Source organism: Microcaecilia unicolor, chromosome 1 (assembly GCF_901765095.1).
Source record: "Microcaecilia unicolor chromosome 1, aMicUni1.1, whole genome shotgun sequence".
In the NCBI taxonomy this organism is placed as follows: domain Eukaryota; kingdom Metazoa; phylum Chordata; class Amphibia; order Gymnophiona; family Siphonopidae; genus Microcaecilia; species Microcaecilia unicolor.
Window position 1 is genome coordinate 428,366,950 of NC_044031.1, and position 23,638 is coordinate 428,390,587.

A 23,638-nucleotide genomic window follows, 5' to 3' on the forward strand; every position below is an offset into this window, starting at 1 on the left:
GTTATTCGTATTCGGCCAAATAGTAAAACATGCCATTCAGTACAGCTCTAGTTTGAAGCATCCCTTTTTTCTCAATTCCATCAAGAGATGTTTATGAGATTCCCAGTTCACTAGTTGCTTAATATGGAAAAGAAGAATGCACTGCACTCGTGATCTCCACTCTAGGGCATTGGCATGGTCTTGCAGTATTTTGCTATGATATTTGCTCTCAGCGTTCAAATTTACTCTATAATGTTTTCATAAAGCAAGAAAAGTTCAAACATTCTCAGCTACAGTGGTTTCTTCTGTCACTCACCATCGTGTGGGTATACTCATCCAGTTTAGCCTCTGGAATTTGCTTTTTGTGCTGCTGGAATAGGTCTTGCAAGAAGTTCTGTGGATGGCAGATACATGGTTTATTGTCCTTGCTAGAACATTTCATATTTGTTCTCTTGAGATTTATCAGCATTCATGACACCCAGAAGCAAGATAAAAATCACATATGCTGGTTTGGTTTTGCTAAAAAGCAGTAAAACTAGAAAGAGCTGTTTTATTTATTTACTTAGGTATTTCTCTCTTTTAATTCTAGCCCACCTATTACTAGGCGGGTAACAATAAAACCAACATAGTTAGAAATAACACATAACATCACAAACAACTCCATGGTCTCTTACAAACAGTCTGATATCTACCTACTAAGGTGCAAATGTCTGAGAGTAAAAGTATGTTTTCAGTCCCTTCCTCATTGTAGAAAATTCTGTCAGCAAATGTAACTTCTCAGGTGATTTGTTCCATAAAAGAGGACCTACGACGGACAACATTGCTTCTCTTCTGCCTGCATAATGTACTTTAGATAAACAAGGTCAACAAAAAACGGGGTTGCTATAAAGCTCTACATAAAAGTCTATCCCCCCCCCCTGTTTACAAAGCCATGCGGCAATGCCAACATAGCCCATTCAAAGTGAATGAGCTGTTTCGGCAAGTGCCGTAGCGAGGGCTAATGGCACCCGGGGCGGGTTGCCGCTGCGCACCCCCCCCCAGGTGCAGCATAGCGCGACCCCCCTCCTCTGCAGCACACCCCCCACGGAGCTCAACCCCCCCCCCCTGGATTGCATTCTTACCTGCGGGAGGGCCGATCCGCCCTGAGTGCACGTCACTTGGAGCTGCGTCGGCCCCGCTGGTTCCCTGCTCTCTCTGCCCCAGAAGTTCCGGGGCACAGAGGGAGCAGGGAACCAGCGGGGCCGGCACCCCCCGAGCGTGTGCACCCGGGGTGGACCGCCCCTCCCGCCCCCCTTCCTACGCCACTGGTTTCGGCATTACCACATTGACTGCCGCTAGCACAGCTTTGTAAACATGGGGCTATATAAGTATTTTAGACTAGTGTGTTTAAGGATTCATCATTAGAAAGTTTTTTTATGAAGGTTGTCATAAAGGCTTCACATAAAAGCCTATATAAGTACTTTAGGGACCTGTTCACTAAGCCGCACTAGAGTTTTTAGCATGTGCTACTGCTAGAGACACCCATAGGAATATATGGGTGTCTCTAGCATTTTAGTCAGGGGCGTAGCCAGACCTCATGGTGGGAGGGGGCCAGAGCCCGAGGTTGGGGGCACATTTTGAGTGTCGCCCCGGCACACCCCCACCACCTCGCCCCCCCACCGCCTCGCCTCACATCCTAGCCACTTCCCCTCACAAACAAATACCTTTGCTGGCCGAAGCCTTTTTCACACACACACACACACACACACACACACACACACACACACACACACACACACACACATATATATATATCTTTATAAGTTGCAGTGATTCTAATTATAATTTTGTATATTCTAATTCTAATGTTTGTAAGAATTCCTGATGAAGGCATAGGCTGAAACATGGACTGTGTTGAGTCCACTGTCAAGTGAAGCTTGCTGCTTTTCCTCTATGTGCTGTCTTCAAGCAAACATTGATGTATATATGAATAAAGGATTTGCTTTTTTTTTTTCTCCTGACTGATCACACTGGTCGTTCCCACCCCGTTTTTTGTTGACTTTGATATCTATGGGACTGTTTGGTTTTCTTTTTCTGTTGGACTTTAGGTAAACAAGCCAGTAAAAGTTTTGTGTCATTGCCATTGTCTTCTTTTTAATGCAGTCCTTTGTTGGACAGTTGCCCCTAGGATACTGGGTCTCCAGCCCTGAATAACATATAGACTGAATTCTACCTCCCCTAAGAACACATAGACTGAACTCTCTTCCACCTGCCTTCCCATCTTTTCTTCCTATCACATAAGAGTTCATGTAAGGTTGTTTGTGCCAGCTATTTTTGGTATAGACAGATTGGGGTCAATAGCAAAAGATTTGTCTGAGTAACCTTGGGAGTCACCTGGACAAATTTTAGTTTTTTTAATTCTTCAAATTTTATCTGATCGACTCACCTATCCAGTTATTTCTCAAAAAAGCAGCAAGGAAATTCCACAGCATGGTTTTAGTTTAACCAGATAATGCTACATATGATCACTATCTGGTTAAACTTATCTAGTTACACTGGACTCTAAAAAACCTGCTCTAAAGTTAACCAGATATACTTATCCGGTTAACTTTAGGCCGCACACAACAAAGTCCTGGAAGGCGCCTACTTTCCTTATAGAATATTAGCTAACCAGGTTGTGAGGGAGTCTATAGGAAATTATAGACTCTCCCTTAACATCATTCCCTCACAGTCACAGAGCCACCTTAGAAGTCAGGCTATAGAGCAGTGAAGAGATGACTCAGCAGGAGCAGAGCAGGAAGGGTGTGGTCAAGGCAAGCTAAAAACCCTCAGCACAAATCAGTCAGGGAGGCCCATAGGAGAGAAGAGAAACCCTCAACTGCATCAGTGTAAGTAGGGCCAGTCTTAGCAATTGCGGGGCCCTGTGCAGACCAGTTTGGTGGGGCCCCCTTCTCCTTGCCTAGCCCCACCTCTGGGTTGAGGGGGATGGGGTCGCTGCCACATACCACCAGAGCTTGATGATGTTAGCTGGGGAGAGGAGGATGTAGAAGAGCCCGGAGCTCAGCACAGGAGGGAGGCAGCATGGTGTCCCTCAGCCCCGGCCTCCCTCCCTGAGAGCCGAGTAGTGAATAGCCAAAGTCACAAGGCAGGAGCAGACCTCTAAACTTCCAGGCCGCTGGCACTGGCAGCAATGTAAGTGCTGTCTTCGGCCTATCCCAGAAGCCTTCTCTGTACAGCCACTTCCTGTTCCCGCGTAGGCAGAATTTTGGCAGTTACAAGTATGTGTGCACACTTTTGCACATAAATGCAAGTAGCTGGGCTTAACGTCTTGATGACAGATGCTTCCATCCACAAGTTTCAGACTTACTCTGATTCTAATATTTTTATGTGGGTGTTAGCTTGAGTCCATTTTATTACTGTTTACTTCCTTTTAGGAAACACAAGAAAGGAGGAGTAGCCTAATGGTTAGGGCACCAGGCTGGCTACTATGGAAGCCCGGTTCAAATGCTGCTGCTGCTCCTTGTGATCTTGGGCAAGTCACTTAACCCTCCATAGCCTCAGGTACAAAGTTAGGAGTCTTTTTACTGAAGCTTAGCATGTGGTAACAAACATTAGTGTGTGCTAAGTGCAGTGGTGTGCTGGAGCTGGCTCGCACCAGCTCGCAAGAGCCGGTTGTTAACTTTGCTTCCGACTTGCGAGCCGGTTGTTGAAACGCGCGAGCTGGCTCTCCTCCCTCCCTCCCTCCCTCCCTCCCTCCCTCTGGATCCGGTCCCTCACATCACCGACCTGACTCTTCGAATTCTTTGGAGCAGGCAGTCTTGCCTGCCCGCTGCCAGCGCTGACTCTCCCCCGCTGGCGCTGCCGGTTCGCACTTTAAAAATGGCCACCGAGACTTCCAGAGGTGGCCTTGCGAGACTTCTGCTGGTCTCGGCGGCCATTTTGAAGCGCAAACCGGCAGCGCCAGAGGGGGAGAGTCAGTGCTGGCAGCGGGCAGGCAAGACTGCCTGCCCCAAAGAATTTGAAGAGTCAGGTCGGGTCGGTGACATGAGGGACCAGGTCCGGAGGGAGGGAGGAGAATTCGCCGAACAACTCGGGAGAGGGTGGCAGGGGAAAGAAGGGAGTCGCTGGGCATTTGTGGATGGAGGGGAGAGAAGGGTCGCTGGGTATGGGTGCATGCAGGGCAGGGGAGAGGAGGGTCACTGCTGGACATGGGTGGATGGAGGGCAGGGGAAAGGAGGGTCACTGGGTATGGGTGCATGCAGGGCAGGGGAGAGGAGGGTCGCTGGGTATGGGTGCATGCAGGGCAGGGGGAGAGAAGGGTCACTGGACATGGGTGGATGGAGGGCAGGGGGAGAGAAGGGTCACTGGACATGGGTGGATGGAGGGCAGGGGAGAGGAGGGGAGAGAGAAGAAATGCTGGACATGGATGGAGGGGAGGGAAGAGTGAGGAAGGAGATGAGATAAGGGAAAAGGAAGAGAGGAGAAAAACTGCACATGGATGAATAGGCAGAAGCTGAGGACCAGAAATGAAGAAGAAAGGAAAGAAATAAATGGAAAGGAAGCCCTGGAAACGGAGTTAAGAGGACAGATAGCAGCAAAATTGGATACTGGGCCAGCATGATCAGAAAAACAGTCACCAGACAACAAAGGTAGAAAAAAATAATTTTATTTTCATTATAGTGTTTGGAATATGTTCACTTTGAGAATCAGGTGCTCAACATTAAAGGTTTATATTTATTTACTTATTTATGGCATTTTATCGCACACTAAACATGAATTAGATTGGAACCTGGGCTCATTTAATTTTTTTTTCCTGGAGTAATGCATTTGCCCCCCCCCCCCCCCAGGCTCTCGCCACGGCTATAGCCAGCCTTGCAATTTGGGGGGGGGCACAGAGGGGGACCGGGGGGCGCAGAGGGGGACCGGGGAGAGAGCCTGTTGTTAAACATTTACCAGCACACCACTGGCTAAGTGCCTCGTGACCCATAGGTATATAATAAGACCACTGTTCTCCCTAAGCTGTGTGGGAATCCTCTACCTACAGCCCTGTCAGTGGGAGTGGCTGTTTCACATTTTCAGTGGTGAGAGACAGGCAAGCTCTGCAGGCCTAGTGATTGAAAACACAATTTTGAAGCATCGCCTCCCCCCCCCGTCCCCCCACTGACAGCAGTGCAGTTAGAGGACTCCCGCTCAGCTTAGGAAGAACAGTGAATAGGATGCACAGTATTTAGTGCACGTTAATGTCTGTTAGCGTGGGCTAAGCTTTAGTAAAAGAGTCCCTTAGATTGTAAGCCCTCTGAGGACAGGGAAATACCTAGTGTACCTGAATGTAACCTTGAGCAGGGCCGGCCCGAACATTAGGTTACCTGAGGCGGGGACCTCAGGCGGGCACTGTTCTGTTAGTGGCATCTCCCCCTTCCTTCCTCCACCCCATTCCCTCAGTTAACCTTCTTCATATTTCAAAAGTCGGGGATGGCAGACGCGATTCCCATGTGCTGCCCTGTTCCTGGCATGTGCCTCTTCTTTTTATTGAGGCCACTGAGAGGTGGCTGCGGTAGAGAAGAGGCTGGTGCCGGCGGCAGGGCAGTGTATGCGAATCACTGCCGCCACTGGCTTTTTGAACATGAAAAAAGAAGGTAAACTCGGGGAATGGGGTAGAGGAAGGAAGGGGGAGATGCTAGATCTTGGCCCAGGGGGAGGGGGGCGAATTCTCAGCCCTGGCACAGGTGACATCTTGCCTTGAGCCGCTCCTGACCTTAAGGTACTAATGAAAAAGGTACCAGCTAAATTGCAAGTTATCAAGGATTAGAAAATCATTATGAATTAGAGGGAAAGTGTAGTAAGGTGCAGGATAACATACAAAGGTGTTCAGAGTTAGCTGCACCATCACACACACTAAGAGAATAGGACAGCAATGCTTAACCACACTTCTGTGTATTTTAATTTTAAAGGATAGCTGTTATTTGCAGGATTTGGGTTGCTGATATATCGTTTGCACAGCCCCCAGATTTCAGCAACAGCTCAGAGGCCCTTTCTGAGGCAAGGTAAACAGTTCTGCAGCAAATGGTTCTGATGGTAGACGGCATATTTGCATAAATTGTCATATTGAATAATGTAAATGAAATTTTACCGTATAAAAAGAAAATAGTTTGATAACCTTGTTGTGTTTCTGTGTAATATAATTTGATTTTTTGGGGGAGGGAGTGGGAAGAACCTTAGTGATCGTTGTCAGGAAGGGAAGAGAGTAATCAGAAATAAGAGAAAGAGCAGGGAGGAAGGGGACCAGTGAAGGAATGGGATATCAGGGGAGGGGAGGGAGAAAGAGGGGGCAAGGCTAAGAGAAATGGGTTAGAATCTTAGGGATAGGTGGGGATCAGGCAATAAGGGGAGAGAAGGCTTAATTTAATTAATTTTTGCATTTATAATCCGCGTAACCGTCATTCAAGGTGGAGGATAATCGCACATTATAGGTACTTTCTCTGTCCTTAGAGGGCTCACAATCTTGGGTTTTGTGCCTGAGGCAATGGAGGGTTAAGTGACTTGCCCAGGGTCATAAAGAGCTGAGGTGGGTTATGGGGTTGGGGTGTGCCTAAGAAAGAAAGAAAAAAAAAAAAAGGATTAGCGCTGTATGTGTGTGAGACTAAAAGGGAAAGAGATGTGATCTGCACCTAGAGGACAAGAATCAGGTGTGATATGGAGTGTTACGCTCAGTAGTTAAAGGTTATGCTAGTAGAAATGTTCATGGGAGCTGGAGGGGTTACTGGGACTAGGAAGGAGAAAGCAAAGGGAGATCATCACCCACTCTTACTCCTCCCCCTCCCAGTCCCAATATGGTACAAATCTGTTCTCTCACTGTCACCAGCTCCCCTGTTGTTATGTTGCAGATGGTTAGGAATAGGGTTACCATATTTTGTCCTCTCAAAAAGAGGACACATGTCCCACCCCGTGCCCCACCCATGGCCGCCCCTTTCGCATCCTCACCCCGCCCCCTGTCACATATTCCCCTCCCTTCCCCCGGTCACATATTCCCCTCCCCTGTCCCCCAACACCTCCCCCGGGTCACCTCCCGTCCCCTCCCCTTACTTACTATCTACTGGCCTGGTGGTCTAGTGACCTCTTCGGGACAGGAAAGAGCCCCCTCTTTCCTGCCCGGAGCTCTGTCCTTGCCCTGCATCCTGTTGCTGTGACGGTCTCGGGATTCAAAATGGCCACCGAGAGTTGAAGTCTCACGAGGCTGCTTCAACTCTCAGCGGCCATTTTGAATCCCAAGACCGTCACAGCAACAGGATGCAGGGCAAAGGCAGCGCTCCGGGCAGGAAAGAGGGGGCTCTTTCCTGCCCCGAAGAGGTCACTAGACCACCAGGGCAGTAGATAGTAAGTAAGGGAAGGGGAGGCTAGGATAGGCTCACCACCCGCCCGTTTGTCCAGAAATCCGGACAAACGGGCGGACTGGCAAAACCCGTCCGGACACCCTAACATGTCCTGAAAAAGAGGACATGTCCGGGTAAATCCGGACATATGGTAACCCTAGTTAGGCATAACTTATTTTGGAATTGACAGGCCCCTTCCCAGAGACTTGACAACACAATGTGAAGAGGAACAGTGAGTTTCTCTTATTTCTGAAGAGCACTCTGGTGACCTATGAACTCTTCTACTAGCCAGGTTACCCAGTTCCAGGCTGGAGATGTTTTTACCAGTCCTGGTTTTGAACTTACATTCCAAATCAGTGTTGGATTTGTAGTGCCTGATCCTGCCCATTGAAATCAGTGCTGGAAGACCCATAATGCACCAGAATGAGGTGGTCAAAAATCCACGACTGCCCAAAATCTCCAGCCTGGAACTGGGTAACTTGGTATCTCTGCTTTACCTACTGAGAATAACACTCCATATCGCTACTGGCTCTTTGTCCCCCAGGGTTCAGAGTTAGGCAGGCAGATTTAGGAATACATTTTATGTGGCCCTATATTGCCCATTTAGGTATGTGGCACCGGCATTGAATATTGCTGACACCTGCCTAACTGCTGGCTCCTCCCCCAGCTCTACACCCTGTATCACCCCTGACTTGCCCACTTCAAACATGGCCAGAGCCCATATCCAGTGGTTAAGTGCTGCTGAATATCAGGGGTTAGGCAGCCACAAGCGATTTAAGCTGGCAGGAGCCTCTTTCAATATCAACCGGATTGTGTTTTGATTATTATGACGTTAACCATTCTGAGTTCTCATTGGAAGAAGGGCGGCATATTAATATAAGCTGCATTGTATAGCTGTAAATAATAAATACAGAAATATGTTTTGTAGCTTTTTAAAATGTCTCTTCATATACCCCCAAATAAAAACATTAAAATTCAAAATTTGGCATGCCAGCAAGGTACATATATGACTTAAGATAGCTGTAGAATTACTTACTCTGAGCTCAATAGCTGAAATGAAGCCACTGCTGTCTGCATCGTACTTGCGCCAGATCTAATGGAGGAAATATTAGCGACACTGTTTCAATCTCTCATTAGTGATTGAAGGAATGGTTGCAGCACAGAACCGAGAATCAGGATATCTGGATGATTTCAAACAAGTGTCTCTACTTCAGGGGTTCTTAACCCAATCCTTAGGGCACACTGAGCTAGTCGGGGTTCTGCCCCTCCTGTGTATGTGACAATAAATGTGAATGAGGCAGATTTGCATGTCGTACCTCCTTTGTGTGCCAAGCTATCTCATGCATATTCATTGTGTTTATCCTAAAATTCTGACTGGTTCAGTGTGTCCTCAGGGCTGGGTTAAGGAGCTCTGCTCTGCTTCCATGCCTTTGATTTCCTAAACAGTAAACAGGTAACAGGAGGAACTCTCTCTCTCTCTCTCTGTTTGATATACTAGTGAGGACACGTGGAGGGGTATTTTTGATATGTCCAAAAATCCAGTAGTGAACGTGGCCATTTTCAAACCAGAAAAACAGCCAACTTTTTGTTTCAAAAATGGCTATTTGCTAGACGTTTTTGTGTTCAGCGCATCTATCTTTTAGGACCATTTTTGGGGGAACAAAAACCATCCAAGGGAAAAACGCACTAAAGAAAGCCATTGGGATGTATGAGGGGCTGGAGTGGTCACATGGACATCCCAGCAGAGCAATTGGGCACCCGAGGGGGCACTCCAGTGGAGTTCACATAAAAGGTTCCAGGTACACATTTCATTGTTACCCCCTTATATTGTATGGTGAGCCCTCCAAAATCCACCAAAAATCTACTGTATCCAACTGTACATACTACTATAACTACTTATCATTTCTATAGCACTACTATATGTAAGGTACAGTGTTTTTTTGGTAGGTTTTGGAGGGCTCACATTTTCAACCACGTGTACTAGTCAGAGTGGGATATGGGCCTGGGTCCCCTTCTGCCATACAGGCTGGTATGTACTGTTTCTTTCACATCTTTGGGGAGTGGGAGGGGGTCAGTGACCACTGGGGGAGTAAGGGGGGGTTATGCCTTAATCCCTCCAGCGGTCATTTGGTCACTTAGTCATGATTGAACAGACCTAGCCAGAAACATCTTCATTCTGGCCCTAGATGCATCATTTTGTTCTATTATTGCAGGAAAACATCTATCTTTTGGTGCCACCCATGTCCCGCCCCAAACATGCTCCCAACATGCCCCCTTGAAATTTGGACAAACTGTGGAGCAAAACATCTAAAATCTGGGTGTCAAAAATTGCAGCTTGTACGTTTTGGGAGAAAAGCATCTTTCTTCTACCTTATCACATTTTTGGGGATTTTTTTTGTTTTGAAATGAACCCCTAAGTTTCAGATCATGCAAAAATTTACCATCTGAAATTTTTGTAGTCTTGTACAATTAACACCTGAAGGTCTTTATACAGGAATCCAGCTGATATTAATGCAGCTCTATAAGTATGTGGCACTGATTGCATAGCTGCCAACTTACCCAGTTCCAGTAGTGTCATGTCCCCTACCTCAACACAAGTGGCGTCCTCAGGCTGCACAGGGTCCCATTGACACGCACACTTGACTGGCACAGCCCTGAGCCAAGTGTGTGTAGTTCTTCTCTGGCTGCAGGTTCCTTGATTGCTTTGCTTCCATGCATCTGGCTCTGCTCTCTCTCTCTCTGCCTGGCTTCTAGGCTCCTTGATTGCTTTGCTTCCACCCACCTAGGTCTGCTCTTCCTCTGCCTGGCTTCCCTTGCTTCTCTCCTATTGGTCTTCCAGTTCCTCCTTCCCCTGCTCTTGTCCTATGGCTGTGCCCCATCTCCCTGCTGATGTCAGACACCAGCACTTTATCAGCTGAGCTCTCCCTAGACTCCTTGCTTCGGCTTCAACTTTGGTAGGTGTTACTTGCTCAGTAGTGTGCATCTCCTCTACTTTGTTCTTTGTTGCTGACTCTGCCTGTACCTGGATTACTCTCGTGTCTGCTGCCTGCCTCCTGACCTTGCCTATACCTGGATTACTCTCGTGTCTGCTGCCTGCCTACTGACTCTGCCTGTACCTGGATCACTCTCTTGCCTGCTGCCTGTCTGGCCGTCACGTTCATCACTCCGCTTCCTGCTCCATCTCGTAAGCCTTCCAGGCCTCCCGCACCTAGGGGCTCAACCTCTGGGGAATGGTGATCAGCGCAGGTGAAACCCGGGGTTGTTCGGCCGCCAAGCAGAACCTGGTCCGAGTACCGGGCTTGGCAGCACTCTACTTGGTACAAGAACTCACAGGTCTGACAAGTACAGACATTTTAAGCAGTCTTGCATTGATGAATGCACTGTCCTGATGCATGATGGCACTGGCAGCAACTAATTTCAATGGGAAGAATCAGACTATGAACAGGTAAGAGGAACTGAAGAGGTAAGTTGAGAACCAGAATCAGCTTACAATGTATATTTGGGGTCTCCAGTTTTAGAGCAGAGGTTCTCAACCCAGTCCTCAGGACATATCAAGCCAGCCTGGTTTTCAAGATATCCACATTTGCATACTCTGCCTCCATTGTATGCAAATCTATCTCATGCATATTCATTGTGGATATCCTGAAAATCTGACTGGCTGGGTGTGTCTCAAGGACTGGGTTGAGAAATCCTATTTTAGAGTAGTGTTTCCCAAGTTCAGTCCTGGAGTATCCCTTGCCAGTCAGGTTTTCAGGATATACACAATGAATGTGCATGAAAGAGATTTGCATATAATGGATGCACTGTATGCAAATCAAGTTCATACTTATTCACTGTGGATATCCTGAAAACCTGACTGGCAAAGAATACTCCAGGACTGGACTTTATCTTAGAGGGTTGTAAAATCTAAAAATGATGTTTGTTTTCATTTGGGGTGCAGGAACTATGCTGAGTACCTTTTTCCAGTTGAGTTAAATAAATACATTTGTGCAGATGGGAGGTGGTCGGTGCAGAGCAGAAGAACAGGGTGAAGGATCCACGGCCGACAAGGAGAAGGAAGAAAGTGCACAAAGAGAAGTGGCTTTTCTCCAGTTTTTATCCAATAAATAATTTCTGCTTTTGCATCAGGAGTGAATATTAGGATAAGCTGGGTTACTGCTTTCTAAATGCAGTAGCAGTACAAATCTGCATGAGATAAATCAGTTTCATAGTTCAAAACACTTGATATACCCCCTATTTTGTCATACAAGTCAGAGTGGTTTACAATAAAAACAATTAAGATCAGAAAAAAAATACCAATTAAAAATCAAATAGAAACTTACAAACAGAGGGCCACTTTTACAAAGTGGTGGTAAGCCCAACGCGGGCTTACCGCTCACTAAAAAAGGAAATACCGCCGGGCTACCGTAGCAGCCCGGCAGTAGTTCTCCCCCCAGCGCACATTATATCTGGCGCTACAAAAATATTTTAATTTTTGTAGTGCCGGTGTGTACCTGGCAGTAATCGGGCAGTGCTATGCGCTGCCCAGTTACCACCGGGTTAGGGCAGGAGCCCTTACCAAACCTCAATGGGTGGCGGTAAAGGCTCCCCCTGAAATGGCCGCACGGCCAGTGCTTCACTTGCCACAAGGCCATTTCCTGAAAAACAAAGAGAGATCTACATTTTGCCTGCTGCTGCTATAAGAGGGGGCCTTAGGTCGCGTCAAAAACACACAACAACGCCAGCACAGGCTCCCTTTTGTCGCAGCTTGGTAAAGAGGTCTAGAATTTAACTAATACATTCAGTCTTCCACACTTGCAGACTTTCAAGCTGCCTACCCCGGGTAGAATTAGGCCTCCAGTCCCCAAAATTTAGAAAACAAAGTGCCAAGGTACCCATTTCCAGGAGGAAGATTTTTAAGTTAGTCCTGGACTTCTGTCAGCAGCATTGATTTTAATGGAGAGACTCAGAATACAACTACCACAATGCTTTGAGATTTAAGTTCAAAACCAGGACTGGGTAAAAAAAAAAAATCTCACCCTGGAACTGGGTATCCTGGCAGCTCTGGATAAATGTGCATACTATTTGCAACTTTATCTCATACATATTCATTGCAAATATACTAAATAAATGTTTGGCTGGGAGGTCACCACGAAGGTTTTGGGAAGCCATCTGAATCATTTTTTCCCAGGCTAATTTGATCCAATTCTGATTTTACTTCAGTGCAATTTGAAGTTCTGGTTAAGGAAGGAGCAGGATTCTCTCTCCATGCAAGCAGTGGTGTAGCCACAGGGGAGGGGGGCCTCGGCCCCCTCTGCTTTCATGCCTGAACTGAACTGAGCGTGCACGGGAGAGCCGGCATTAGCGGCAAAAGTGCGCCGACTGAATTAAGTGCTGCTGATTCAGCACAGGCTGGGCTCAGGCAGGAGATGTCTTTGGGCTGATGGGGCTTGGCATCCCTGTCAGCAATGGTTATATTTTATTGTGTCGGTAGCATGAGGGGAAGGGGAGAGAATACCAGTCCACTTTTGGGAAACTCCGAAAATGGACTTCTGGCAAGGACTAAAATACAAGATGATACATGCAACCACCTTCTCGCACATGAGCACGCAGTTGTGGAATGCTTTACCTACTGCCTTGAAAACTATTGACGAAACAACCAACTTTCGTAAATCGCTGAAGACACATCTCTTCAACAAGGCCTACAAAGAGAACCCATAACCTTACTAAATCACCTCGCCAACCCACCCAGTTATGAAAGTCTACCTTCTATACTTACCCGCATAAATCTTTCTTTTTTTTTTTTCCATTACCTAATCTTTCTACATCAAAAATTGTATCCGATATCCTGGAATGGCAATGCCATAACAGGACTCTGTAAGCCACATTGAGCCTGCAAATAGGTGGGAAAATGTGGGATACAAATGCAATAAATAATAATAATAATAATGGGGTAAAACAAGGACTGGATTAGGTTGTCCTGAAAAAATAAAAATGGAATCAAACAGATATCAATCCTAAATTCTATTTGGTGTACCAATTTTAACCCAGTTGATAGCTGCCTTTGCTACACAAGGTCTAGTTTCTTGCTCTCCTTCAAGCAGGCACAAAAACAGGGTTAAAATGGGCATTAAAATATCACCCCTGAGTGCATTGGGTCTTCTGTTTCATAAAGCATATCAAGGGCCATTTTTAGTGGGGAAAAATATCCACATGCAAATCATTCTATTAGATAATCATCAAGAGCAAATAATTTTAACCATAGATACACTGCAAGAATTGACTTCAGCTTATTCCCATAGCCCCATACTGGGAAGAAAGCCTTAGCACATCATGTGATAAATTCACTTCTGTTTAGAAGAATATTAACCTTTTATTCTATGAGAGAAACTTTAACTCTGCATAATAACTCCGATAATTGCATTGGTCTCTGTGAAGTCTGTAGGAGATGTTTGTTCACCTCACAGGATCATCGGATTCAATATTCTCAGTAGACCCAGGCCCAGCTCATTTGCAAAGCTAATTGTGGGAAGACTGTACAGGTTCTGCTTCTGCTGCATTTATTTGGGCATATAATTGTTTTTGCAAGCAATAAATTGCCTTTCTAAATGCAAGGACACTGGAGGAGCTACAATGTAAATGGTAACATCCTGATAGGATATTAAAAATTCAGAGCAACCCTGTCAGTTTAAATAATCCTCTGCCAGCATGTCATCAACATTCACAGTCATGTAACGTGCAAGGCAGAACCTGTACGGGGCAGAATCGTGATTAGGTGCAACACACCTGACCTCGGCACAACATCGTTCACAATCTTGTCTGCTAAATAAAACAGGGCACAACGGAAAGAAAAACTGAGAATTCTTCTAGCTTTGCAACATATGTATGGTCCATTGAATGCATCTATCTTGCTGTCAGATTGGGGGTCCCCTGAGCAGGACTTGATTTCTGGGGAATGCAGTTCCGCCACCTCTTTTCAGACTCCAGAGCAATAGTGATGTTTTGCTCTAGCCCCCACCACCACCACACACACACTTTGGGATGTCACAGAAAAGCTGAAGCATTTTGCGCTTCAGAATCTTCTGGAAGCATCATGCTGAGAAGAAGAAGAGCTTCCTATGCGCAAGTATTAATAAAGAAAATAGCATATTTCTAAATAGGCAAACAAATTTCTAAGCCGTTTATCAATACTAAATAACAAGTTCACAATAAAGGGGCTATCATTTTCACTGTGATATGTGACAGTAGAATAGTTCAAATCATTGTTATGCATTTGGCTTCCGCCTTTCCTGGCTACAGCAAATGGGATAACAATCACATGTAAATGTAAACACATAATAACAATACACTGCACATGTCTGGATTATTTTTTCTTTTCTTAATAAGGTTGCTAGTGATTGTAGTACCTGTACATCGCAATGCAGAGCAGCATGAACCAAAGGATATGGAGCTGGAAAGCATGACCAAGGCTACCAATGTTGCATGGCCCTCAGATAACGAACCCTGGGCTTGTGCACACCACAGAGGTGGTGCTCTCCGGCTTGGGCAAGAAAGATGCCTACTGCTAAATTGGAGGGGAAAATGTGGTACAGATCTCTGAAAGGGGATTCCCCCCTCCCAAAACAATAAAAGTTGCATCTTCACTCATCTGCCCCAGCAGTTTGTCCCTTGCGGCAACAGATCCCTCTAATGCAGTGGCATAGCCAAGGGTGGGCCCAGGCCCATCCACTTTGGGCTCAGGCCCACCCAGTAGTAGCACACCTATGATGTGATTGGCAGGGATCGCCAAGCCCCACCAGCCGAAAACTGTCCCTCCTGAATACCTTGTAAATAGCAGATCTTCGCCTTCAGTGAGCAGCGACTGATACATACTGTTCGCACCGGCCCCACAGCCTTCCCTCTGATGTATTCCCACCTAAGCGGAAACAGGATGTTTCATTAGAGGGAAGGCTTTGGGGCCAACATGAGCTGTGTGTATTAGTTGCTGCTCACTGCCAGTGAAAATCTGCTTTTTAAAAGGTATGCAAGGGGGGGGGGGATGTTTGAGAGACCATATGGCATGCAGGTGAGAGAGGGAGAGACCAAATCACCTATAGGACAAGACGGAGTTCTTCTGACCACCCATCTTGGGCCCAGGCCCACCCAAAATTGGGTGTCTGGCTATGCTCCTGCTCTAATGCAGTCCATACACAGTGGACACTCACCCGCATAAATTCCACACTGTTGTCAAGGGGAGTTTCGCGTCTGAAAAGCAGAAGAAAATTCTCATCTTCTGGCAGGATCATATTTGCAAGCTAAAATTTGGCAAAGGAAAAAGAAAAAGATGGGGTATGATTAGATTTTCACAACCCTTTATTGCTGCCCTCCAAGCCCTGATCATGTTGCTTTACTAGAAATTTCTTGCACTAAGAGATGAGAAGTATGGTGTGTGTTTGCTGATTTATTTATCTGTTACATTTGTACCCCACATTTTCCCACCTATTTGCAGGCTCAATGTGGCTTACATAGTACTGTAAAGGCGTTCCGCTGAAAGAGGGCTGTATCCAGACTTGAACGTATATCCAGATTTGCTTTGACTCTTACTCACTCAGCCTACAAGACTACAAGAGTTTGTAGTCACATGTAAGAGTAATGACTAGGGATGGGCAGCACCAGTGGCGTTCCTAGCCTCGATGACACCCGGGGCGGATCGCTGATGCGCCCCCCCCCCCCGCGAAATGACACCTCCCCCCCCCCCGGCGAAATGACACCCCCCCCGGGTGCACACCGCTGGGGGGTGTGCCGCGGCGTGCACCTGTTGGCTCCGTGTTCGCCACACTAACTTCGCTGGTTCGCTGCAGCTCCCTCTGCCCCGGAACAGGAAGTAACCTGTTCCGGGGCAGAGGGAGGGAGCTGCAGTGAACCAGCGAAGTTAGCGTAGCGAACTCAGAGCCAACAGGCGCACGCCGCGGCACCCCCCAGCAGCATGCACCCGGGGCGGACCGCCCCCACCGCCCTCCCCTTGGTACGCCACTGGGCAGCACCACAATGTACATTTTGTTTCCCGTGTCATTTGCAACACTATTAATGTAGTTTGTTTCATTTCATCTACCTTCATGTTTTTGAGGGCAATGTCATTAAGAGTGCAAACTCTTTCAACGGAATGCACGCTCTTCCAAAACCATTGCACTCTTTTTCAGTAAGGCGCATTTGCGGCAGAAGTTAATGGAACTGTGTCTGCCAGTGCTACAGTGCTCTGCCTGCCACCAGTGTCCATCCAGTGAACTGAATGGGGATCACCTGTTTACTAAATGTTCTCCTGAAGGGCACTTTGTAATTTGGGGTAACAGATGGTTCAGCCACTTAAATTCCAAGGACTTCTTATACAAAGCTGCACTAGCGATTCCCGCGCGGCAAAAGAGAGGAAGCCCTTAGGAACTGAATGGGCTTCCTCTCATTCACTGCACCAAGAATTGGCAGCGCAACGTTTTAAAAGAGACCCCAAATTCTCTACAACCTGCAGGGAGATGGTCATCAAAACAATCATTTTATCTATGTACCACTGGATGCAGCCTGTTTCTTGGCACAGGGCAGTAAACAGTGTTGTTCTAGGTCAAAGTACTTAAATAAAAGTTCAAAATAAATGTATATTTTAATACTTAAGTAAAAAACACAGTGAAGAACACATTAAAAGATTGACTTAAGTGAAAGTAAAAAGTTATTGCATAAAATAATATTTTTTGAGTAAAATACAACTACAATGAATGGTTAATGTTTGTATCCCAAAACCTTTGTTGCTCTACCATTCAATCCACTTTGCTTTTAGTAAAATAAAAGTTTTGAAAATGACTATCATTTATGTGAGTGCACTTGTGAGTCCTTAATCCAGCACAGCTAAAAGATGCTGAACAAACTGCACTAGCAGCAAGTGGATTGTTCAGTCTGATAAAAAGTTCCTTCAAATCAAGCCAGGCTGCAGTATTACTGATGTCTTCTGACTGGATCTGCAGGTTTTGATCAAAGGAATCTCTGAAACACTTGACTTCCATATAACAAAGAATACATTATCATCATTATTGTCGTTATCATTGTCATGCTGTCCAGTTACAGCGAAAGCTTTCGCAAAGTTCGAATCACTGTCTGTTGTTCTAACAATTTTTCACCTGATGGCAAACTCTGTTTGAATATCTTTGAGAACTGATGTGAGAATGTCAAATGTGTGGGAATCCTTCAGTCTCAAGACCAGACAAACAAACTTCCTCTTGAAAGTCTCTATCAATCCAATGGACAGTCACAGGGCCGCCGAGAGGGGGGGGCAGTGGGGACAAAATTCCCCAGGCCCAGGCCTCCAAGGGGGGGCCCGGCACCGCAGTCCCCTCCACCCGCCCCCCTCCGTCCACCACCGGGCCGGGCCCCCCTGAATTCAAATCATAGCACCTCACCTCGACCTCGTTCCATGTGAAAGAAGCGCAGCAGAGGCAGTCTGCAGATCACCTCCCTTCGGGCCTTCCCTCCCTGTGTCCCGCCCCTTCCCTCCCTGTGTCTCGCCCTCATCTGACGTAACTTGCGTGAGGGCGGGACACAGGGAGGGAAGGCCCGAAGGGAGGCGATCTGCAGACTGCCGCTGCTGCGCTTCTTTCACAAGGAGTGAGGTTGAGGTGAGGTGCTATGATTTGAATTCAGGGGGGCCCGACCCGGTGGTGGACGGAGGAGGGCGGTGACGACGATGACCTTGGGGGGCGGGGCCCCGGGGGCGGCCTTGCCCCGGGCCCGGCCCAGTCTCTCAGCAGCCCTGGACAGTCATCCCAATGTAAAAATTTCCATAGGATGATCAGCAGTCTGTTGTGATAGAGATATCTGCTCACCAAGAATTGCTGACAGCTTCAGTTTCATGTCTGCTTTAATGTGACCCAACTAATCACTGTTCAGTTTGGCTGGAGACCAGTAACCAGTTCAACAAACACAGGCAATGCCACTGTTTTTGTAGGCTGTATTCCCTGAACAGCAAAACTTAAGATGAGGTGATCCACTGTTCGCATGACAAGGTTTGTAATAGCAAAATCCTGTTCCCAGCTTTGCTGTTTCATTTGGTTTACTGAGGAATCGTCATTTACATCTCGCCACAATTACTTTTTACTTTTAGCTGCAAGCATCAGATGTAACTGAATAAAAGTAGTAAAAATTGATGAAATTATTAGTTCAGTAAAAGTTGCAAATGTTATCCTGTACTTCTTTACAAGTGACACATTTTTACTTAAGTAGAGCGGAGAGCGGACTGCCAACAGCGCTGGTAAGTATTTTAAAAGCGGCAGATTGCATCAAAAATAGGTGCTGTCAGAAGTCCGTTTGGGGGAGCGGCCGCTCCCCTGGTGACTCACCTTGCCATGCCTCTGCTATTAATAATCTCAGCCACCACAGATGAGAAATCACCAAAACTTTCATGCAATTCTAGGTAATCAATAGAAATAAAACATGGAAACGAAGATAAGACGATACCAATACATTTCATGATTAGCTTTCGTATGACGAAGAAGGGCAACCTTCGAAAGCTAATCAAGAAATGTATTAAGTTATGTCCAATAAAAAAGGTATCATCTTATTTTCTTTTCCATGTTTTATTTCTATTGATTACCTTTAAAAGTGGACTAACACGGCTACCACACCTCTCTACTCATGTAATTCTAGGAAATCATCATTTGATTCAATGCATTTCTCTAGCACAGACTGGGTAACTAAGAGAAGAGAGCGTTGTACTGGCTTTGGCTGCTGCTGTTTTTGTACTCCTCTAATACTGCCAGGCTGAACCTCCTTCAACCCTTTTCTAACTTCGCTCTCTGATAAAATATGCTTACTTCTAATACCAGTGGTACTATTAGTGTCACCTAGTACAGCCATAGTTTTATTTCCCCCCTTCTCTTGCACTGTCACCTGCACGTTTCCTCCCTCTCGAAAAGGGAGGATTGTTGTGTGTATGTTCAAGATAAGGGTTTCTGTCTCTCTCTCCCTTTACACTCTCACTGAGTTACTAGTACTGCGCTTGCTGCCTTCTATATCAGGCTCTGCCTTGACCCTCAGTAGTATTGCCTTGAGACACACACACACCACCAAGCACTGGCACTGCCTCAGTCAGAGCTAGAAAGTATCAAACAAATCACTCTATGAATATTCTGGCTTGCATTTGTGAAAAGAAGTTTGCCACTGAGTTGCACTAAGCAGGGCTGGTGTTAAAAGCGGGGGGGGGGGGGGGGGGGGGGGGGGGGGGAACAGGGCAGCTGCCCTGGGTCCCACAGCTCCTGGGGGCCCTGCGGTCCAGGCATGTCTTCCCCTTCTCCCCACCACAGTCTGTCCCCTCCTCCCTTCCCCTCACCTTCCTGATCTTCTTTAAAAAATTTACTTCCCTTTTCTGAGGGGCCCAGCAGAGCAGCCATCTTCACAAGCTGCCTCTGGCTTCCCCACAGCTTTTCCTCTCTGCCCCCCTCTGATGCAATTTCCTATTTCCACTGGGTGGCTCGCGGCAGAGGGAAAACTTTGGGACAGCCGCAGCAGCTTGTGAGAATGGCTGCTGCACCAGGGCCCCTCTGAGAAGGGAAATTCATTTTTAAAGAAGACCGCAAGGTGAAGGGAAGGGAGGGAGATGGACCATGGTGGGGAGAAGGGGAAGATGTGCCCTAACTGCGTGGTAGCAAAGCAGGTGGGGAGTTCGGGGGTGGGGGTCTGGGAGGAGAGGGGATCAGGAGCCCATCTGCCCTGGGCCCAACCATGTCTAAAATTGGCCCTGGCACTAAGTGAAACAGCTCCATTTCCACTCCCACTGGGTTTGCAATGATTCATTTGGACTGGTTTTAGCCAGTCTAAATGAAACGTTATTGTGTGGCTAATGCACAATGGCTTTGGGGGCCGCTTTTACCATGCACTGAAGCAACAGAGGCATAGCCAGACCAGGGGCATAGCTACGGGTGGGCCTGGGTGGGCCCAGGCCCACCCAATTTCAGCTCTGGCCCACCCACCCAAGCGCACAGACACTGCCCGCCCACTTTTCCTCCAAGCCCACGCCAGCACCAGCTCCCATTGCCGGCCACTGCTGCTTTTCCTATTGAGCAGCAGGGCCAGCGCTACAAAAAGAAGAAGCGCTCAGCTGACTGAGCTGAGCGCTAACGACAAAAAAAGTTGAAAAGAAAAGGGTGGCACTTCCGCAGGCAGCCTTGAGGCATTGACTGCTGACTCTGCAGGCTCCTCCCGTCTCTTACATCACTGCCCCTGCGTCGCTCCAGGGGCAGTGACGTAAGAGACGGGAGGAGTCTGCAGAGCCAGCAGCCAATGCCTCAAGGCTGCCTGTGGAGGTGCCACGCTTTTTTTTCCAACTTTTTTTGTCGTTAGCGCTCAGCTCAGTCAGCTGAGCGCTTCTTCTTTTTGTAGCGCTGGCCCTGCTGCTCAATAGGAAAAGCAGCAGTGGCCGGCAATGGGAGCTAGGGCTGGCGGGCCTGAATTGGGAGAGGGAAAAATCAGATGGAAGGATGGGGAGAGAAAGAGGGAAAAAGCAGATGGAAGGATGGGGAGAGAAAGAGGGAAAAAGCAGATGGAAGGATGGCAGAGAATGAGGGAAAACATGGAAGGATGGGGAGAAAGAGGGAAAACATAGAAGGATGGGGAGAAAAGATAGAAAACAGATGGAAGGATGGGGAGAGAAAGAGGGAAAACGGATGGATGGGGAGAGAGACTCCGGATGGAAGGATGGGAGAGAAAGGGGAGAGACTGGAAGGATGCAGAGAGAAAGGTGAGAGACTGGAAGGATGTGGAGAGAGAAGGGACACTGAACAGAAAAGGGTAGAGTGATACAGAGACACTGGTTAGAAAGAGGGAGAGAGACAGATGGAAGGATCAGGAGAGAGAATAGATGGATGGAAGGATGGGGAGAGAAAGAGGGAAGACGCTGGATGGAAGGGTAGGGAGAAAGAGGTGACACTGGATGGAAGGATGCAGAAAGAAAGAGGGGAGACTACTGGAAGGATGGGGAGAGAGAGGGGAGACTGGAAGGATGGGGAGAGAAAGAAGAGAGCTGCTGGATGGAAAAGGAGAGTAGTGAAAGACTGGAGAATAAGAGGAAGGGGCATGGGGAGAACAAGGGTGAGAAAAAGATGAAAAGCCATAAGTAGATGAAGGAAATTAAAGAATGGATAGTAAGAATGAATTTAATCTGGACAGAGAGAGAGAGAGGCAGAAAAATATTGAAGAAAGCAAAGAAAAAGAAGAGAAAAATGACAAATGGCCAGGAAACCGTGGCAGAAGAGTTAAGCGAAAACGAAGGAAAGCAGAATCTAGAGACTGGGAGCAACACAATGAGAAAAAGTAAATGGCCATACAACAAAGGTAAAGAAAATAAATTTATTTTTAATTTAGGATAAAGTAATATGGTACCTTTGTTAATAAAGTTTCAGAGACCAATACTTCCTTCCTTAGGTCAGGAGAGGATACCGTAACAGCATTATACTGACCTGAGGCAGGAGGTTTTGGCCTCTGAAAGCTCATTGAAAAGGGTGTTAGGCTATTAAATAAATTGTCTGAAATCTGATGCACTGAAAAGCAGCACTTTACCCTGTGTGACAAATGCATCTGATTAGTGTGACTAAATTTTGCTGGGGGAGGGGGGTAGAGAGAAAATTTTGTGCCCACCCACTTTGGGTTCAGGCCCACCTAAAATTGGCAGTCTGGCTACGCCACTGAGCCAGACCTCAATGGAGGGGCCAGAACCCAAAGTAGGGGAACACATTTGGGCTCATTTCCCTGTCGCCACCCCCCGCCACCACATGATAGTAAAATGTAATAGATTGATGAGGCAAGATTTCTCTTCACTAAATCCATGTTGGCTTTATCTCATTAATCCATGCTTTTGAATATGCTTTGTAATTTTGTTCTTTATAATAGTCTCTTTATAACCTCTGAGCTCCTCCTGGGTCCTCCAGTCACTTCTCTAATGACCTACTATCCAGGGCTCACTCTATCACGTTCTTAAACAAACCATGGCTGGCAAATTCAAAGATAACAAGTTATTCAAAATGTAACAGCATTGTTACGTGAACTACATTGGCTTCCTGCCTGTGCCAGAACTGAGTTTAAAGTGCTGTTGTTTATATTTAAGATATAGTGTAGGTTATGCCCTACCTACTTAACTGCAGCAACATAAATATATCAATCATCGCACGGTTATTGAGATCCTCAAGTGGATGCTCAAGGCCAGCTGGCTCCAACCCACTCCAAAACAGGTTCAGGGGGGCTGGAGATCCAGTGGGTATCCATCCCTCCTAACCCCCCCCCCCCCAGGATCCCACCGATTTCCCTGGTGGCCCAGTGGGCTGTGAGTAAATCCCCCCCCCACCTGGTGGTCTAGCGGCCCTTCCCCACCCCACCTGCAGTTGGAGGAGGGAGGTGGCCTCCTTTCTCTTCCATCAGCGCCGCCTGCAAAATGGCAATGCCCAGCCCTGCTCAGTGCATCCTGGGATGCTCTGGGTGGGGCGTCAGACCATATAAGGGAGAAATGGTGTGAATCCCTGCCCAGTGCATCACAGGGTGCACTGGGCAGGGTAGGTTCCGCCATTTTGCAGGCAGTGCCGATGGAAGAGGAGGGAGGCCACCTCCCTCCTCCAACTGCAGGTAAGGGGGGTGAGGAAGGGTCACTAGAACACCAGGTAGGGGGGATTTACCCATGACCCACTGGGCCACCAGGGAAATCGGTGGGATGCTGGGGGGGGATTAGGGGGGCTGGAGACCCACCAGATCTCCAGCCCCCCTGAACCTGTGTCAGGGGGGTCAGGGGGACCGGAGGTCTGCCGGACCTCCAGCCCCCGTTTCTCTTGGCTCAGGCGGGGGTAGTTGGGGTCTGATTGGTCCCATAGACCTCCAGCCCCTGAGTTTGACAGGTCTGGGCTGTTGACAGCCCAGACCTGTCAAACAAGTGAGGGAGGATTGTCTAGTGTGGGAGGATGCAATCCTCCTGCACTTCTACCCCATGATCAGAGAGAATTGTGTGCTTAAATTTGCATGCAATTATCTCTGATCATAGGTCCGGTAAAGCCCCGCACTGTTCCAGCGCTATTTTTAGAGCGCTGTTTGGAATAGCAAAGGGCTTTTTATCATCTGCCTGTCAGTGTTCCAGCCATTGTTTTCTGGTGGTGTTCTCTACAGTGCTAGAGTTCTGTGCATCTGCCCATGATTTGAGTATAATACTGGTACTCTGCCTGCTGCCTTCTATATCTGCCTCTCAGTAGTACTAGGATGACACACATCACTGGGCAGGGCAGTGACTTAAGCAGAACTAGAAAGAGAGAAGTCACACTGAGAGTACTGTGCCTGCCCCT

At 47.3% G+C, this 23,638-nt stretch overlaps 1 protein-coding gene across 2 annotated transcripts in view; it reads right to left on the reverse strand.

Moving 5' to 3' along the window:
- Positions 1-23,638, reverse strand: part of SCGN (secretagogin, EF-hand calcium binding protein) — a 103,736-nt gene that overhangs the window by 24,213 nt on the left and 55,885 nt on the right. Inside the window, exons 4-6 of one of the 2 annotated variants that reach the window (XM_030190105.1) lie at positions 15,512-15,601; positions 8,365-8,421; positions 296-373 (exon numbers count right to left, since the gene is read on the reverse strand). In XM_030190105.1, coding sequence (XP_030045965.1) covers positions 296-373; positions 8,365-8,421; positions 15,512-15,601 — 225 coding nt within the window. The remainder of the gene's footprint in view (positions 1-295; positions 374-8,364; positions 8,422-15,511; positions 15,602-23,638) is intronic. The other variant, XM_030190106.1, reaches the window with a different exon arrangement.